The 20,583-nt window shown below is 39.8% G+C and overlaps 1 protein-coding gene across 1 annotated transcript; it reads right to left on the reverse strand.

Annotated features, from left to right (window-relative positions):
• Positions 1 to 383: 383 nt before the first annotated feature.
• LOC132105611 (cartilage intermediate layer protein 1-like) lies at positions 384 to 5,960 on the reverse strand. The gene is made up of 8 exons (XM_059510865.1): positions 5,614 to 5,960; positions 5,072 to 5,134; positions 4,707 to 4,976; positions 4,293 to 4,469; positions 3,815 to 4,129; positions 3,288 to 3,396; positions 2,877 to 3,034; positions 384 to 2,752 (listed from the first exon to the last, which is right to left on the reverse strand). The coding sequence occupies exons 1-8, from the start codon at positions 5,672 to 5,674 to the stop codon at positions 399 to 401; spliced, it is 3,507 nt and encodes a 1,168-aa protein (XP_059366848.1). The 5' UTR covers positions 5,675 to 5,960; the 3' UTR covers positions 384 to 398.
• Between the last annotated feature and the right edge of the window lie 14,623 nt (positions 5,961 to 20,583).

Genomic DNA, 20,583 nt, shown 5'->3' on the forward strand with positions numbered 1-20,583 from the left:
TATAATCTAAAGTATGCAATAAATATTTGAGTATTTACAGTTTCAAGTAGTAACATATTTACCTAAGTACATGTCAATAGAAAACAAATGAAACATTACATGAATCATACGTTCCTCTTGAGTTTCCGTTTAAAACAATTTTTACGTTTTGGTAGTTTTTTTCCCACTTTAATATTAATTTGATTTGCAGTTCATTAAATCTGTAATATATTTTGCCAGTTGCCAATACTAAATTGCTGTGGGACTTTGCCCCAACCATGTTCAAATACAACTGTAATACTGTCAAAATTTTAAAATGGCTTAAATCCAGTAACTCTGTAAACAAACTCACATGAGAGGAGACCCCATATGGGTATGGGTTTGCCTTGTATCATGTAGAGTTTTTAGTTCTTGGAATATCAACCAATGGTCTGGGCACGTGTGTAGGAATTACGAGTGCTCCTCCTACTACTGCGAGGTGCTGTTGAGCCACCTCTCTGCCTCTGGTTTCCTCTTCCCGGTCTTCCACTTCCAGCTGTGGCTTGACCCAGTGAGTTCTGTATCTGCTGGAACATACTCTGCCTAGTGACCTTTTTATCACCACAGGTGAATGCTAATGCCACTCCTTCATTGCTCTTCATGACTCGAGAAGTGCCATCTGATGTACCATCAAAACAACGGCCAAGTGCAATTTCTTTGGCTGTCCGAGGATCTTGGTCTGTCACTGTATATATACCGTAATTGTGGCCAAGTGGGTCTAGAGGTGCAAGCATGGTGAACTCATTGGTGTCATTGTTGACAGCCAGTGGAAGGTGATTCACCAAGTATTCCTGTAGCATGCTGTTTACACTTTCTCGCTTGCAGCTGCCCTGAGGCATTACTTTCACAAGGGTCCGATCCACTCGGTCTTGATCATACAGCATCCCACTGCACTTAAACTCCAGACACACTGCTGAAACAGTTGATTGGTCCATGTCTCGGATGCTTCTGGTGTCACGGATGCCATACAGTTGGCCAACGGTTTTTGGATGGGTCCCTCCCATATTGCGAGACCGAACGTTGAGCTCATGGGCACTGTTGAGTTTTACTTTAATGTAGCAGGCCCTGTATTCCGTGGGTTTTGGCCACCAACTCAAGTAGTCTTCAGTCCAGCTCATGGGATCATCCTCATTAAAAGGCACTGTGTTGTAATCATATCTATCTCCTTCAACTCTTGAGAAACGGAAATGAGCTGCACTGAATGGAGCTTCCTCACACTCTTTAAGTTTGTCAAATGGATAAACTGGACCATTGGCCTCCTCAGCTGTGTTCGAACGGGGTTTGGCGACATTGATGCTGAATGCTGTCTTTTTTATTCTGGGATCATCATGGTCAGTGCGTCTGTAGTTAAGTTTATTCAAATAGGGTTGCGGAACGCCAATGATGTTAGGATTCAACTTTGGAGAGGATGCTACTGCCTCTAGCTCTTCTCCCCCAAGGTTGGCCATGACATAGGCCGAATATGCATCTGATTTCTGTTCATCACAGAAAGCTGGAAGACATGCACCATTTGGGCCAGTGATAACACTATCAAATCTGCCCCAAGCTCGAGGGTTGGTTGAAAACCCTGCTGTGGGTTCCATATTTATTAAAGTCATCACGACTCCTTCAGTTTGCTCACTAGGCATGTACCGTTCACTACGGAAAGCTCGCACTTTCACATAACATCTCTTGTTCTCCGGTACATCCAAGTTAAACAGCCGTCTCTCACGGATTTCCATGTTACCTATGAGGAAGGTCCTCTCCTCTCTTTTCCCCCTTTGTTTCTTCTCAGTATGGAACTGGCCCTCCTCCTCCCACAAACCTGTATCAGGATTAAGGGACCATAATTTCATTGTCTTCAAGTGCTCCGGCATCTTCACTTGTGCTGCATCGAGACGCACTTTCACCTCTCCAGCATTGAGCGACTCGCCTCCTTCTTCATCCCTGAAGTCCACAGAGAACATTCCATAGGTCCTCAAAGGCAAAGTGTCACCTTCATCACCAATGAAGTTAAGATCACTTTGGGCAGCTGCTGCTGTTGATACATCCCTGGGGTCAAGGAAAGTCACACTGGCCTTGACATTTCCCATGAACACCTCTCCATTTTCCTTGTAGAATGCATTTGGTGGGATCTCAATCTCAGCAATGGGATCCTGGCCTTCTACCTCACCAAGATCTAGCTTATTAGTCTCTCTTGAGCTAATAATCACAGCTGGCTTTTTCCTCAACAGTTTGATCTCGTGGAAGACAGCTCCACCTCTAGGATTGAATGGTAGCACTTTTGTGGTATTCACAAACTTCTCCATGTTGTCCACAAAGGTGAGGACCAGGCGTTCAGAGTTTGTTGGTACCTGGATAGAGAATGTGCCTTTGTATCCAGTTCGACTTATTCTTGTGCCATCCATGAAGATATGTCCAAACCTCATAGGCTCACCAGTGTCTGCTGCGATAGCACGTCCACGAACGATAGCCTTTGTGTCCACACATGTTTTACAACCACACTGAGTCACTATCATTATGGGCAACTGATATCCCTGACATGTAATCACTTTCTCCTTCATGTTTGAAATTCCACAGCAGTAGGAAACCGAGTCTTTGCATCTGATGCCGTTATCCAGCTTCCCTGTGCACACAGAGGTTGGGCATCTCCCGATATCATAGTAGAAAGAGTTAGTCTCGTTTTGAAAGCAGTCATGTGGTAGTCGGATCAGATGGGAATCAGGCTTAGGGTTGCATGATGGTGCTTTTTGACCTTAATATAGAAATGGATAGAAAACAGATACATAGCAAACTGAGACCAGACTATCTGTAAAGTATTTTGATACAATTGAGGTTAAAATGAAATATGTGGGTTAAAATAGGATGGTGCGGCACACCAATAACTGTCAGGGTGGCTGGCTTAGATTTGATGGCTCCGTCCTCATTACTGGCTTTGCAGTAGTATTGTCCTATATGGTCCAAACTGAGATTCCTCAAAATCAGTGTCTGGTCATACTGATATTGACTCCTGTCCAGCAGAGTACCATTGTGGAACCTAAAGAGTGATTACAGTGATTATTATTGTTCTCACATGTAGTATAATTGTCGTCATGCTGTGGGGAACAAGAAATAACTATGATAACCTAGTTTGTCTGAACTGTCCTCATTTAACCCTGTATTTATTCATTCAGTTTCAGTGTGTCATTCTTTTTCTCATTTAATACCATTAGATAATGGAACATGGTTTACTTGTAATCTGTTAAAATTTCAAAGTGAACATCAACTTATATTTAAAATCTTAAGCTTACCATTCATACTGGTTTGGTTCAGGTGTGCCATCAACATTACAACAGAAAGCAGCGGTCTGACCTTCCCTTCTGGCCTTGTTCTCAGGGGTTTTAAACACGTATAGTTTTTCTGAGGAACACATTGATGTTGCATTAGAATAATTGATTTTGTAAATTTTTATGCCTTTCAGCTTAAATGTTTGTATTCCACTGCTAATTTTTCACCAAGATAATCTTATAAAGCTAGGTAACACAAATGAAACTGTCAAAATTACTTGTGATAGTCTTGGGAAGCATTAGTACAGATGTGTTTAACTACAAACCAATGTCATTTTTTTACATTGTATGCCAGTGTTTTCCAGCTAAAGTATGTTTATGACTTTATGAACCAGCAGAAAAAAATATTGAATTACTATTATTATTATTGACCCCTGAAATGATTGTAACATTTAAACTGATCATCACAAGGTCTTCTTGAGATGGTCTTCTAATGCTAATGCAGATAGTTCATAGGTCAAATGGATTCAAGATCATTAAAGAAGTCTTACTTGCTCTCTCTAGCTTCAAAATGAGAATGGAGGTACGTTCAGTGCTTGGGGCCACAGTGACTTGGTGTGGAGCATGGTTTTTCAGCTTGATCATTAGCGTTGTGTTGCCATCAGGGCAGATTCCAGGGACCTGTAAATGGCCATTGTGATCAGTTACAGTAAGGAGTTTGGGCCTGGAACCAGCAAGGAGGATGGCAGCTCCAGGTGCAGGGAGACCCCCAGCACTACGGACTGATCCTAAAACTGTATGATCCTGGCACATGCAGCTATTGCACTCATCGTTTACCCTGCCCATCACACACTGCAGATCACAGCCTAAAAAAGGGGAAAGGGATTTTTGTCAACATATGTCTGAAAAAAGAGATTTTTCAACAAATAAAAGGTAAACTGGATAAATGATTGCACATGGTTTGACAGTATACATGGATAACAATAAAGATAAGCAGATTTTTTTTAGGAAACAGAGTAAATGCATTACGTGGACAAGGTGGTCCTTGGCATGACCTGGCCTCGACAGTTTGGCCATTGCATTGTTTGGAAATGGATTTGCAGCTTCTAGAGCGATGCTGTACTGCAACCTGATCACACTGAGCTGGACACAGACTCCAGTCTGACCATGGACCCCATATCACTTCTTCAACATCTGAAACAATTTCTGAATGTGGAGAGAGAGATTCTGCTAAACTTCTAGGGTGTCATCAGAAATCGAAAACTGATGTTAACTCGTGTTAAATTCAAAATAATTTTTTTTACAAAAGATTTCTGCAGTAACATTAACAAATCCATATTTTCCATATTTAATTTGCATATTAAATAAATTCACCATTATTATCAGAGACAATGTGCACAATAACACTGAGCTTTGAACATTTTTAAAGCCTCATTTACTTACCTTTAGGACACAAGAAACGTACAGCATAGTTTGAGCACTTTCTCCCAACAGGCTGTTCATCATTGACACACCAGAAGCCCACAGCTGGGTCAGCATGTACTCTTTCACCAGTGCTGCGAGCTGGGATCCACTCGGTAGTGCGTGCCTCTAATACTTGAGGAACCTCACAGACACGGGCTTGATAATAAAAACGAATGACATTCAGCTTCTCATAGTCTCCTTTCCCTCCAGGGTGATCTATATTGAACCATGTAGTCCACTCGTAATTATCTGAGGAAAGGAAGAATTTTTGAAAGCTTTAAGTACCAGTTTGGCGCTCCTTTTGAAATATTTTATTGGTAATGAATTTTTAGAAACATACAAACCTTCATTACGGTACACAGCTGGGTTTGGTCTCCATGATGTCCCCATGATGCTTCTCCATGTCCCTAATAAGGAAACTGTATTAGTTTCTTATAATTAGTTTTACAATGATGCATCCCAATGACGGGTTTTAGATGTAGCAAGAGGCTTATTGTCATGGGTGTTGTTAATAAAATATTACTTCTTTTGTTTTTCTGTGATTTTTCGCCCTTCAGATTACTTCTGAAAGAGATTTCCGCTAATGGTTCACACACAGAGTAGAACCAATTGCTAGCAGCTGGCTTTCTACTGCTGGCTCGCAAAACACCTCTGCTTCTGGATGTACTGGGGAAACTAGAATAAGTTGCCTTCAGTAATGGACTTGCTGAAGAGAGGTTTAGAGGTACTGGAAGTGTCATGTTTCCAAGAGACAGCTGTCAATATCCTGTTGAAATCTTTCAGCTTCTGCCATTAGCAATGACATGCCAGAGAACTGGTTTAGCAATAACTTGCATTAGCATTTCAGTGTGAAATGTGCCAATTAAAATTCATAGGGCTAACAAACCTTGAGAAAATGTGCTTGTAATTCCCAACAGAAGAAATGTCCATGTTGAGAGGCAGCCCATCCTGGTTCCCTGTTAATTACCTCCGACTTCCAGTAAAGGGGCTCTGACCGCTCACACACAGCTCCACACTAAGAATAGTCCAGCCACAGATCAGCCGATCAGATATGAATAAGACGATTAGTAAATTGGACAAAAGGAAATGGACCATAGTGTTTTCATTTCTGTAAATAATTCAAGAAACTCCCATGCCCCTTTGTTCAACTAGTTACGAACTAATTTCAAACTTTCAAAATTCAAAGTGACCTGAGAAAAATTCCTTTACTTAAAATCGTTCCATTTTACAGAAACAGCTGAAAGACTTTGGGCAGAATTCTAAAAAATCTCATGCTGAAACACAGACAAGCTGCAGAAAAACAGCTTAAGTACTTAAATCTTTAGCTGCTCTCAAATATCACATCTGTGAGAACCATCACTGTGTGTCAAGGGAATGTACAACTGTTTTTATATTCAGCCATAATACTCAGACATAACTACACCTTTCATATTCACAAACAATTTGTGCATGGCTTGGTGAAATATTTTTCAATGCAGTCAATTTGAACAGTTTCTGTCGGTATTTACATTTGTTACAACTTTAAAAGAGCATACACCATATGACTAAAATTACTACAAATGTCACAATCAAGCTATGCAGTAATAACAAAATCTGAAGAATATTTAGTACATACGAAAAAAAATTATAAATTTAGGACAGAATATATCATTTTGCTTAAAAATCCATATTAGCAATACAAAATCTACAACAGTAAGAGCATTTCTTTCTACAGAAACGACTTAGAAAGCATTAGTGTCTGAATCCAAATCTACAAAATATGGTTACAGTAAGAAAGATGAGAAGCTGACAATATGATACCTTACCAAATGTTTTTCTGTAAAATGGAAAGCTTTTGTATCCCTGCTTGTTTCTGTGGTATATTTACAGAGTAGTTGCTAAATAGTTGGAATGAGGAGGAGAGAGAGGGAATGTGAAGTCCAGGTTTGTGTCCGGTGCTTATATAGCTCAGCCCTGAGCCATAGGGTCGGCTCTCTGCCATGAAACAACAACATGGGTTCAGCACCATCTACTGCTCCTGTACAGTAGACTACACTGATGTGTGAAAGGGGTGTTCTGGAACAATCATCTCAAAGAAGTAAAAGAGCCTATATAGACTAGTTTTAGGAGTCCTAGTGAATCCTGTGACAAGGTATTCAGGTAAGGGTGTACAAATGTAGACACAGACACACAAAGTTTTTTTTTTTCTGTAATGATTCACAGTTGTGTCAGCACTGTGGTGAGATTTTTGTTGTTGCTGGGAGTATGTTTAGTTATGCAAACATTCACAAGAAAGCCATTCAAGAATGACATCCATGTATTTCAAACACATGAAAGCCATTACATGACTCTTTCTCAAAACACATTAGCATGCTTTTCCCCATCTGTCCCTCTGAATGTGTTGATAAACAATATGAGTGATTTCTAATACTAAAGAGCTAACAGAAATACACTGTGGCTTTTCAGTCATGATGTCAGAATCTGCAGAAAATCCACTGTATTAGTTGAACATAAACCTGTGACTGAAATCTGAACATTGAAATATGGGAGATTAGGTCTGGTTTTAATACAAGAAAGTGTTACTTGGATTAAGGCCCTTTAAGATCTCACTTTCATATAACTGACCTACTCAATGAAGCAGCTTCAAACTTTAAACCTCAACGGGACAGTTTCAAAACAGCTTCAGGTCCAAAACAGCTTCAGTTAGTTTCAGTCCAGTGGCCCTATGAAATTCAGTATTTTATCATGTGAATGAGCTTTATATGCTTTAATGCAGTTTTTTACTACTGTAAGAGATATAAGATAATTAACAGAATGACGTTGGATAGCAGTCATTTCAAGTCTGACAGTTAGCCAAAAAAAAAAAAAAAAAAAAAAAACATTTGTGGAACTTTACTCTTATGAAAAGATTGTAACTTACTGTCCTAAAATCTAGAGGTCATGGTTTAAAAAAAAAAAATCATTGTCTGTGTGGAGCATATGGGACACATGAAGCTTTATGATACTGTTGACGTGCTGAATTAGTTGTTGGAAGCAGAAGAATAAAAAACACCAAATGTCCTGGGACTAAAAGTATCTTCATCTGTATCCCTGGAATTCAAATGACCTTCATTAACTTGTCTCATAATATTAATAAGAAAAAGCAAGAAGCATGGAAGAAATGGCTTCACTGCAGGCAACGTTTAAGCCCAGCATGCAGGAATGGAAAAGCAGACATTACCTATAAAATCTTACCTCAGGTTTTCTGGACACTGAGTGTCATATGAGTGTCCTGTTTTAGGGCAATTTGGTGGAGTGTGAGGTCATTAGAACAGTATAAAAACAATAAAGTAGTTAGTGCGGCAGCTGAGATGTCAGCATTCACAAAGGTATATTCAGTAAGAATGGAGACAATATTATTATTTTTCAGGAGAGAGAACAAATGTTCTTGGTTAGAGGGTCTTCTTTTACCCCAGAAAACAATGATTCTCAACAATCAAACTCACACAGTTTACACACACACACACAGACACACATTCTTTTTTTATTTCACTGCTTACTAAAATAACTGTGGCAGTATGTGTGGTATATATATATATATATATATATATATATATATATATAAAACATAGTACCACCATGTTCATGTACCAAAAAAACATGGAACTACACATTCTGCACAGAACAATTAGTCTCATCAGAAGCAGTTAAATAACTGTACCGCACAGTAATCTTCTGTGATGTTTCTTTATGAGGCCATTTAAAGTGGACTGCTTCTCTTCACAGCAACTTATTTCTCTCTAATTGAGCAGGACAGGACCTGTAGAGTGGGCTCTCAGAGACAAACTGGAAATACAAACAAAAACAGACGCACAAACACACAAGGTTTGTCAGTTGCCTAGCATCAGGCAAAGACACAAGCAAGTGATGGCACACGTTTAGACCTCAGTAAGGAACACATGGGTTGCAGGTGTCTAGTGCTTTGACTACTAATGCTGGGGGAAATAAAGATCCCAATCAAACCAACTTTCTATAATCTGAGTAAAATTTGCTTCATCATTTCAGTCATGGTAAAGTCCCCACTTTTAAGTCTGGACTTTAAGTTGCACTCTTCTGGAGCAGTGCAACATTTCTGGTCAAGCAGTTTTCATTAGAGTTCTGTAAGTTCACTGTGGTCAAACAGGCAAGACTAATCTTGACCGGCAGATACAAATAATGGCTTAACTCAGTGGGTCTAGATCCAAAATAAATCATACAGGGATAGTGCTGGGGGTCTTGAGGAAGCTTGACTTAATGACTACACCAGAGAAAGTATGCAGAGCAGCTTCTGGTTGGGTCATTATGGGGCCTGGAACCCAAGAACACGTTAACTTCTTTCCTCTTGTCGTTCTGAAAGATGCACATATTCCCTGAAGTAACTAAAAGCATTCCACATGATTCACTCTGAAAGGTAAATCAGAAGTGGTTGAGCCTGTGGATCAAGTACATATGAAACAGATTTGTTGGACATCGTCTTCTTTTTTGAGTATAAGATAAGAAGAGCTGGTATTCAAGTAAGAGTTCTGTTCCAGACTTACATGGGATTGTCTGAAATACTCCCAAGATCAGACACAAAGCCATATAAATATTTAAAGGACATGTTCAACATTTACACACAAGCATATAACCTGAGGCACAGCAATGAACGTTTTCAGCATGAAGACATGCAGAATAGTCCATGAGATTGAAAACATGTGGCAGACCTGCAAGATGGATGAGATGTACTTTGACCTGAGGACAGGAAATCCTCCAACTTTCTAACATCCATTTGTTTATTCTGACTCTTTTTCTCCCTCAAAAGTAAAAAAAAAAAAAAAAGCCCATTTCAAGGAAAATATGCTTCAAATCTTCCTGTCTTCACATAAGGAAATGAAATTATGCAATATAATTGCTTTGAAAATTCAAAGGGCGCCTTTTGAACTACCTTTTTATTTGTGTTCCAAAAATATGTCATCTTCTCGTGAACATCAGCATGCATCAGTGTTGCAAATGAATGAATTTCCATTACTTCAATACTCTATTAATTCAATTACCTTTCTGTCATTTGTTATTGCTGGATGAAAAATTTATTAAAAATTAAAACAATAAAAATAAAAATGTAAATAATGTTTGTTCAGGCCAATTCCCTGAAAAAAGAAAGAAAGAAAAAAAAACATACATTATCACATCTTGCTAGAAAAGTTGTACAGGTGCTGGTCATATAATTAGAATGTCATCAAAAAGTTGATTTATTTCACTAATTCCATTCAAAAAGTGAAACATATATTATATTCATTCATTACACACAGAGTGATATATTTCAAATGTTTATTTATTTTAATTTTGATGATTATAACTGACAACTAAGGAAAATCCCAAATTCAATATCTCAGAAAATTATAATATTACTTAAGACCAATACAAAGGAAGGATTTTTTAGAAATCTTGTTGGGGCTCCTTTTGCCTGAATTACTGCAGCAATGTGCCTGTCCTCTCTTCCTCCAGACTCTGGGACCCTGATTTCCAAAGGAAATGCAAAATTTACTTTCATCAGAGAACACAACTTTGGACCACTCAGCAGCAGTCCAGTACTTTTTGTCTTTACTGTAGATGCTTCTGACGCTGTCTGTTGTACAAGAATGGCTTGACACAAGGAATGTGACAGCTGAAACCTATGTCTTGCATACGTCTGTGCGTAGTGGTTCTTGAAGCACTGACTCCAGCAGCAGTCCACTCTTTGTGAATCTCCCCCACATTTTTGAATAGGTTTTGTTTCACAATCCTCTCCAGGGTGCGGTTATCCCTATTGCTTGTACACTTTTTTTCTACCACATCTTTTCCTTCCCTTCGCCTCTCTATTAATGTGCTTGGACACAGAGCTCTGTGAACAGCCAGCCTCTTTTGCAATGACCTTTTGTGTCTTGCCCTCCTTGTGCAAGGTGTCAATGCTCATCTTTCGGACAAGTCAGCAGTCTTCCCCATGATTGTGTAGCCAACGGAACTAGACTGAGAGACCATTTAAAGGCCTTTGCAGGTGTTTTGAGTTAAATAGCTGATTAGAGTGTGGCACCAGGTGTCTTCAATATTGAACCTTATCACAATATTCTAATTTTCTGAGATACTGAATTTGGGATTTTCCTTAGTTTTCGGTTATAATCATCAAAATTAAAAGAAATGCTATTTGAAATATATCAGTCTGTGTGTAATAAATGAATATAATATACAAGTTTCACTTTTTGAATGGAATTGGTGAAATAAATCTTTTTGATGATATTCTAATTATATGACCAGCACCTGTATGCAAATACAACACATTTTTTAAATTCCATTATGTTTCCATGAGTGTGGAAACCCTGAAGAATTTAATTAGAATAAATGAATAAAAGAATTCAAAACTATATGAGCAATTGAATTTTGCTGTTTGTAACACTTTTCATGTTTGATACTGAATGGAGGCAGTGTTCAGAAACAGAACAACAGCAATGAATGTTTTGGGGAAAAAAAACAATTAAGAAACGTAAAACCTCTGTTGATAAACAGTCTGAATGCAACATGTGTGAACGAAAAATGTAGAGCTGTTTATAGCTGTTTGGTTCTGTTTCAGGACTACAAAAATATTTAGTTCTTTGATAATCTATTTCAATGGTTTATGAAATGCTCTTGTGATGTGATTTGAAAGATGTGTTGAAATATGTGTTTTGAGTTTCTAATTTTACACATTATTAATGAGTCTAATGTGAAATTTCAGCACTGTTAAGGCAACCTTAGAAAATGTGCTTATGCTGCTGGTCTGTTTAGTCACAGTACCATTCTCACATGTATTATTATTTTTTTTTAACAATGGCCACAAATCTGCTAACCTCCTGTGGATTTCTGCATCTGAACATTCTGCAATTTCACATTTATCATGGGAAAAAAAGGTAATAAAAAGCAAACTTTCTGAAGTCCAAGATTTTTGGTCAATAAAGCAATGAGTGTGTGTGTGTGTGTGTGTGTGTGTGTGTGTGTGTAAGTGAAAGTGAGAGAGACAGAAAGCAGTACAGAGAACACCAAACAGTGTGAAGGGGCTGGTGAGTCAGTCTGTCTCTTGCCAAACTTAAAGTGACCCTTTTAAGCTGTGGTTGTTACAATCACATTTTGAGAGTGTTTTTCACAAACAGATTACATCATTGTCTGGGAGCTCCAGGCCAGCCTCTTTCCTTCTTCTCCTGAGTTCACCTTATCAAAAATCAAATACCTAGAAAAAGAATACTTAGAGGAGACGCATTAAAGAAAAAAGAAAGAAAGAAAGAAAGAAAGAACGAAAGAAATAGAGAAAGAAAGCCTCTGGGTAAACATCAGTTTCTCATTCTCGATTAATGCTTGGGCTTCTGAACTCACATTCAGATGAGTGGCTGAACTAAAACTTCAGACTGCTTAAAAAAAAAACACACATTTCACCAGACTCATTACAACATTACATTCTCTCAAGACCTTATTAGTAAAATTCATTAACTTGATGAAAAAGTCTCAGTATCAACAGACAAGTCTTGTAATGGATCATTTATTAGCATCCACCACACTAATCCTGGTTAATTTCCCCACTGTTTAATAAACACAGTTTTATAACTTAAAGCAAAAACATAGTGTATCTCTGTTTAATAATAATAATAATAACCCCATAGTCCTTAAGTAATTTTTGGCAATGTGCAAAGTTTCTCCTGAAACCTTGTTTTATGAGTTTATAAGTCTCTCAGCTAACTCTGTGCTCATCTCTCACATTAAAGACCAGATGCACACATGAAGCCCACTGCATGCTCCTTGGAGATTGTTCTTCACAGCCTCTTAAAAAGATATTGGAACCGATTCGTCCTTGTGCTCTGTCCATAAAATAAAATCATAAAATCAATCTAATAAACACCATTGTTTCGCCATTGTTCATCCTTCTGGTGATGTTATTATCTGAGGGCATTATTATACTGTTATACATGGGAAAAAGTGAAACAACATTTTTATATTAATCTAACTAAAATGCTTAATAGGTAAAGTAAAAATGTTGAAATTATGTTTTTGTTTTTGACTTGATTGTGTTTAAGTTTCAATTAAACTGAACAATTTTGCTGTGACAAATTAGTGTAAATGAAAATCTTCTGAATCCCCTCAGTCAAAACAAGTCAATTCTCATACAAAAAGATACAAACAAACTCTGGCATGTTGAAATTGGTCAAAAGATGCACAAGAGCCGATTCCTTCATAGTCTGACTGGCAGCCCAATGAAGTCTGGGCGCTCATAGTTATCATTTATCCCTCTCTAGCCTATAGTCTGTCCAAAAGCCACAACACGTGACTGTGACAAAGACCTCCTTGAACCAGTTCAGAACAAGAAGTGCTAAATAAATAACCATGAGGACAACACATAGTACACATAGTAATAAGGAAACATGACATGTACAAACAATTGAGATGAAGGGCAGGAAACAACAATGATGATGTGACAGCAGACATTGCACTCCAAATATGTGTTAGAGCTGTCATTCTAGGCAGTTTTTATGTATATACTAGTGTTGGTTTTAGAATTGTGATTTTAACACAGAAAACACTGGTCAACTTTTCTTGCATTAAAATAAATACATTTAAAATTGAAATGCACAAAAACTTGTCCGGGGGGGTGCTGAAAGGGGATTTTAATACCACACAATTTACTGCTTATAATGGTCTGTGTAACTGGGGTGAAAGGTTAGATTAGAGTGCATTGTAAAGTATGCTTCTATCTTTTGCTCCTATATAGGCCTATAAATGAATACATATATGCAAACAGACATGTATTCTCAGAAATAGCCCTGTAAAATCCCTCAGGGCAAGTGAAATCCCCAAGATTTCCTCCTCCACAGAACAAAGACACACACGCATTAACACATACCTACTTCCTCTGGAGAGGATTTCTAAGAACAAAGAAAACCACAAGCGAGCCAACCTTGTAACATGACTGGTCTAAACATTTCCCATGTTTACTTGACTGTTTTGCTCTTGCATTGACGTACTGCCTTTTATGCGTGAACATAGAGTATCTGGAAAGTGCTTGTTCCTGTATCATGTAGCACTAGGAGGTAGAGAGAGTGCTGTCCAGCTGCATTACTGTCTGGTATCGCAACTGTGGTTTCTGACCGCAAGCTGTTGCAGATGATTAAAACAGCTGAGAACATGGGGCTTTTCTACCTTCCATCTATGAAGCATCTGCAAGACTGTCCTCAAAGTCCAAAACTTCTCTCACCATCACATACACTTTTCACCCATTTGCTTTCTGGAAAACGATACTAAGACATTCAGGATACATGTGCCAGACCTCAGCTGTACAACAGGCTGAGAGACTCATGAACACCCAATACTCAAACAGGAATAACAACATAACATATGGCGTCAAAATTCCTTTGTATGCACAATTGCATCATTGTGTCAGCTAGCATAAGCAAATTATAAATAGTTCATACCACTGATCTATATATATGACTGGATCGCTCATCGCGTTCTAAACTGCCAACAGACAGTGAAGCCACCGGAAGTATTCGATCCGCCATTTTACTAATCCCTAGCAGCAGAGAGCACCATCCCAGACAACAAACAGTGTTGGTCCAGATCCGGCCCAAATGAATTTCACGCGGGCCAGATGTGTGCCTGATCTGGGCCAACACTATATTGCTGTCTGGGATTGAGTTACATTCAAACCACTGTCCTAAACTAACTCTATTTGAAGCAAATCTGTCAAATGGGATTCGTTTTTATGTTATGTGCATGTAAATTCATCTTTACTTCAGATGTTATCTGCAGTGTTTACGGTCTTTTGGGGCAGTATAAGCGATATATTCAAATCATTTAGGTGGGTGTGTCTGCTGCACACTGACGACACAGGTAACTGATCCAACACAAAATATAGCCTATTTCTTTATGAACATATTTTTTTCAGGAATTGTTAAACATGAACGTATTAGTATCGGAAATGGATTTGAATATATTACAATGGATAATAAAATTATGTTGTTAATATTGCTCTATAAATGAAAAGCTTAACTTACTATCTGGGAAATAGAGCTTTATCTTTAAATCCGTACTGTATATAGTCAGTTATTTCTCAATAAATTCAGATTTCAGAATGAGCAGTTTGTAGTTTGTTATATATGTTGAGGTCATGTCCGTCTGATGTTTATCATGTTCATGATGCTCACTACTGTAATGAACGTAGCTTTTTAATAAGTAGGGGAAATTCGCGACCTTTAAAAAAATAACCGTTTACATGCCTAGGGTGTTTGCATTGTAATAATGTACAGAAATACTTCAGATTTATTAACGCTGAATTGTTAGGTTATGTTTTCTAATTAAAATCATACAATTTCCTATTAATCCAATAGAACGTTTACGCACACTAGGGATTACCAATATGGCGGCGCGGCGGCTTCACTTTCATGACGTCATGAGCAATCCAGTTCTATATTATAGATCAGTGGTTGGTTCATACTAATAGTTAACAGTTATTTCAGCCAAAATAAACGTTTTGAGGTCTCTAAAGGGGACAGGAATCTAAAGGGGATTCAAATCGTACAGGATACTTGACTAGCAACAGAAACATTGCACTTCTTAAGAATCACCACTAGGTGACACTGTAATGTGGTGTCGAGCAGGTACTGTTTACGATGGAAAATGTCAAACAAACTCTTAAATGTAAAACATCAGGGGAAAAAAACATGAATGATACCATAGTGCTCTGTAAAAAAAGAAAAACAAGAGACAGATAATCAAAAATGTTGTTTCAAGAAGCTGAATTTACTTAATCAGGTGTGGAGTCTCCTTTCATTCAGAACGATTGCTCCTTATCGTCAGCATTACAACATACAGGCTTTTACTGACAAAGGTTGTTATTAAAGGTTGTTATTTTTTTAAGTGAGCTCACTGTCGGGTAATGTTATTTTGTGAAATGCAAATATTCCCTGTTATTTTGCTCTTTCTGATCCCACTCTGTCATTAATCTTAAATTAAATCATCTCTTTATTGCAGGATGGGTTCAGTGGGAATTTGTTATTGTGATGTAGACGCGATGTCAGCCATCTGGATTTTCACATTAAGAACTGTATAAACAAAAACACATCATCATATGCAGATTGTCTGAAATTCCCCAGGAGGAGGTCTGTTACAAACAGATGATAACAGTGTTCGGATGAATGTAATTTCAACAGCCGGAACGTTTTTGCCTCTCTATACACGCACTACATTCAGATCATTTCTCATTCTCATCAGATTCTGTATCTGTTGTCAAGGCTCAGCTCGAATGTGTAATTCTTATTATTCACCACTGGGTGGCAGTCAGGTGGTGTATAAACGATGTCCAGAGAGGACCAGAGGCATCTTGTGCACCGGTGGCCGTGATTTTGCCAAGACATGTTCCTGGTCTGGATCAACACCTTTTGTTGATTCTGGATCAACATAACTGTCCAAAAATATAGACTTAACCCAATCCCTACCCCTAAACCTAACCCTAACCATAATGTATTCCTAAAATCAGTGTGAAATGATATCTGATTAACAAGGGTGTAGAAGCACCTAACCCTGATCGTAAACCTAAACCAGATATTTCCTGATAAGTTATCCCTCAATACTGATTGGTTGTTTGGAATGTTGTTCCAGGATCAACAAGGTTGTTGATCCAGGAACATGTTGTACTTGGTGAAATCACATTCACCCATGTGCACCTGTGGAAAATGACAAATGCATTATTAGATTAGAGCCATCAATCAAACAAATATAAACCTCTCTATACAAGGAGCTCTAAGAAAAAAAAAATTGGACACAAACACTGGCAAAACCTCATATATCACTTAAAAAAGAAAGCCAACCTCATCATGATCAGCGGAAGACAACGTTGCATTAAAATGTAATAGGTAAAGGCTGTTTGGGATTTGAAGGTCAAGTTTAAAACAGAGGAAGAAAAAGCAGCCATGCATTTCAATACATGAGATCATTAGACATTTGGTTTAAATATTACAGCTAACTATCAGGGCCAGGCCATAATTAAAAAGCCATGATTAATGTTTCTCCCCTAAATAAGCACATAGTGTGTGGTCATAAAAGGAACATTAATTCCTTACCACTATATTCCACTGATTTGTGTCATTGCTGCTTATGCTTTCTCCTTCAGGTGTGGACTCCCTGAAAATGTCTCCAAGATCTGCTTTTGAAGAAATATCATAGTGTAGCCCCCCATAAGGGCTATGGCAATGCTAACTACGCCACCCCTTGGACACAACCCGTAATGGCAAGGGGACTCTGTTACAAAAAGAGCACACGCAAAGGCTTTGTTTAGCAAAGTAGAAAGATACAATCTTTATTTTATCTTTAATTAAAATTTAGTTGCTTTTGGTTGTCAATAAATAACAAATACATAATTTGACATAGGGATAAGCCATGGGAGGGCGGGCCCTGGGTTACAAGCTGGACCAAGCCTAGGTTTCAATACCACAAGTGAACTAAAGCACACCGCTTTTATGGTAGAACAAACACTACAAACTCAGCCTACAGAACCACGGCAATCATGCCCCTTGATGCACACATCACAGCACTACACTGCACACATCAGTTCAAAATGGGTGAAACACTAAGGAAACCAGACTAGAACCTGATAAGCTTGTCTATCCTATGGGCCCAATCCACCCCAAGACTATGACTAGGGAGGGGGAAGGAACAAACAACAACAGAAAAAAGAAAAGAAACCGCTAGCCGGTGGTCACAGTCAGTTCACTAACACCAATCTTTTACAACCCACCGGGTAGCGGGAAAAGGGAAAAAAAAATATAAAGAAAAAAAATAAACAAATCGGAAACGTTTCTAACAAAAAAAACACAGCACCTGTACATTTATACACATTTACACCTCTACACACATTCAAGAGAACAGCAGCCGACAATCGGATTGTGGCAGCCTCTAAAAAACAAACAAACAAAAAAAACTCAATTGAGAGCTCTGTGCACCTAAAATTCATAATAAGTCAGTCTATTACATATAGCTGTTAAACACACGCACCCACGCCAATAACATTATGAGAGAAAAAGTCCTCTACCCTTACCCCTTTCAGCGAAGACCATGAAGCACATAACTGCATTACACGTTTTACCAAACACATAATAATCATAGCCATACGTACCTGCCTACAATCTAGCGATTGGGTGAGCAGACAGTGTTCCGGCACTTCACAATCTCCCCAGGGTCACAGAGCACTCCTCTGTGCTCGTCAGTCTAGGCATTCCAAACGTGTTGTTTCAGAAGCGTGCACACACACAAACAATAGCGCCATTGGCAAACACTCTGCAGCCCCTTAACCCATCAAAACAATAAGATCTCGCTCAGTGCACTGAACCCAAATAATAATAATTAGTCATACAACACGGATTGTTTGGACATACCTTGCGCTACAAACAGCACCCCCTAACACTGCTGCACTCTGACACATTAGCAGCTAACTACAGTGTATCGCTCCCGGCATGAGGACCCCAGGTGCCTATAAACCTGCCTGTTCTCAATTTCCGACCACTCTCACCCACATTAGGTACCATAGCAACCCGAGAGGGAGTGAAAGCGATCAGAAGCAGTGACAGAGGGAAAAGAGAGAGAGCAACATAGAATGCCTCGAACTCACAGGCTACAATCCACCCCCTCCAAAAGAATCGGCGGCCCGACGATGATACCTCATGTCCGGGAGACTTCACCCTCTATTCCTGATGAATCATAATTTATGCCACTAGTCGACCGGAGTAGATGGTAAGGATTGGAATGCTGTCCTGCTCATTGTTCACCTGCTCATTATGGCTCTGATTACGCCTGAGGGCCAGTTCTTCTGATCTCTGTCTGACGTGTTCATGAGTCATCCTGACGCTTTGCTGGTGCTTTTCAACCCATTCTTCTAAGCTGGTGGTGTCTGGGACAGCCTCCCTAGTACCAAGCAAAAAAATCAACTGGCAGTCTTGGATGATGGCCAAACATCAGATAATATGGGGTATGCCCTGTGGTCTGGTGGGGGGTAACATTATAAGCAAAGGTGAGCTGAGACAGATGATGTGGCCAACGATGCTTCTCTGTCTCGGGTAGGGTACGCAGCAAGTCGTGGAGAGTGGTACGGCTCTTTTGTATACCGAACATCTGACACAGTTGCTGGATCAGGAGGCTCTCAAAGTTTAGTCCCCGATCGGAATGTATACGAGCTGGGGGACCAAACCTATGGAACCATTCTTGCACCAAGGCCTTGGCCACATTGTGTGCTTTTTGGTCCTTAGTAGGAACAGCCTGCGAGTACTTCGTGAAAATATCTGTAAGGATCAGGACATTCTCTCGTCCATCACTGGCCGGTTCTAGCAGAGTAAAGTCCAGAGCTAATATTTCATTTGGTCGAATGGCCTGCATTGTGCTCCAATATGTACGAACCTTGGGCTGGACAGCCTTTCCTACAACACATCGTTGGCACTGCTGGCACCACTGTTCAGCATCTTTAGTAATACTAGGCCAACAACATCGGCTCCGAAGTAGCTGGAGTGTTCTTTCCGTGCCTTGGTGCCCTTGCTCGTCATGGACACTCCGTAGGACTTCTGTTTGCAGGCACTGGGGCAGCAATAATTGGAGAGTCTCTGGACCTCCCCCTGTTGCATAAATCAGGCGATAAAGAACGCCTCCTTCGTCGACTAGGCGATCCCAGTGTCAGAGCAGGGCTCTGCTGGATTTGGGTAACGCTTCACGCTCCCTTGCACTTGGCCGTCGCCCTTCTTGATAGTACTTCTTCAAGGTTCCAATGACTGGGTCAGCTTCCTGAAGCAAGCTGAGATCCTGAGGGGAACGCCCCGGTAAGGCCACCTCTGTCCCGAAGGAGAAGCGTTCTAGATACTGACGAGAAAGCGCATCCGCATTCTGATTGCTCTTGCCTGGCCGATATCTAAGGGTAAAGTTGAATGACGCCACCTGGGAAGCCCACCGCTCCTCGGTCACGCCCAGCTTTGCTGTAAGCAGATGGCTCAAGGGGTTATTGTCAGTAAATATTTAGAAATGGTTCCCCAGCAAATATTCACGGAACTTCTCCGTTACTGCCCACTTTACCGCAAGTAGTTCCAGCTTCATGGAGCTATAATTCTCCATATTTCTTTCAGCAGCTCTGAGTCCCCGACTGGCAAATGCGACTGGACGTACTTTCCCTTCATGTTCTTGGGAAAGGACCGCACCAAGGCCTCCGTAACTGGCATCTACCTCCAAGATGAAGGGCTTCTTAAAGTCGGCATATGCCAGCACTGGAGCCGAGGTAAGTCGCTCTTTCAGAGACAGGAATGCTTGCTCACATACTTCGTCCCAAGCCGATTCCAGGGGAACTGGGAGGGTCTTTTCCTTTCTTCGAGGTCCGCTGAGTCTACCTACCAACTGATGAAGTGGGGCTGCCAACTTTGAAAATCCCTCCACGAAGCGCCGATAATAACTTGCGAACCCGAGAAAGGACCGCAATTCGGCCAGGTGTCCAGGGCGTCTCCACTCCTTGACCAGCTCTATTGTAACACCAATGAGCGGATGGTATTCAACCATCTGTTCCATATTAATGAATCCTGAATCTCTAACATGTTCTGCACTCAAAGACCAGAACGTGAGTTAAAGAATAACAAGGACTTTCGTTTTACGACGTCTTCCAACATAACTCACCACCCGGGCGCCGCCATGGCGGCAACATCCTGGCGTGGATGAGAATTATAACGCCTCTGAGACTATCCAGAAGATACAAGATCGAACTTCAAAGGAAAGACAAACACCCGCCCTTTTCACTCACGGCGCGACCACACATTCCACAGAACAGACACACACATTCAGTAACAGGCACAAGCATTTTTGGCTA

The sequence above is a fragment of the Carassius carassius genome, chromosome 2, assembly GCF_963082965.1.
Source record: "Carassius carassius chromosome 2, fCarCar2.1, whole genome shotgun sequence".
Taxonomy (NCBI): Eukaryota; Metazoa; Chordata; class Actinopteri; order Cypriniformes; family Cyprinidae; genus Carassius; species Carassius carassius.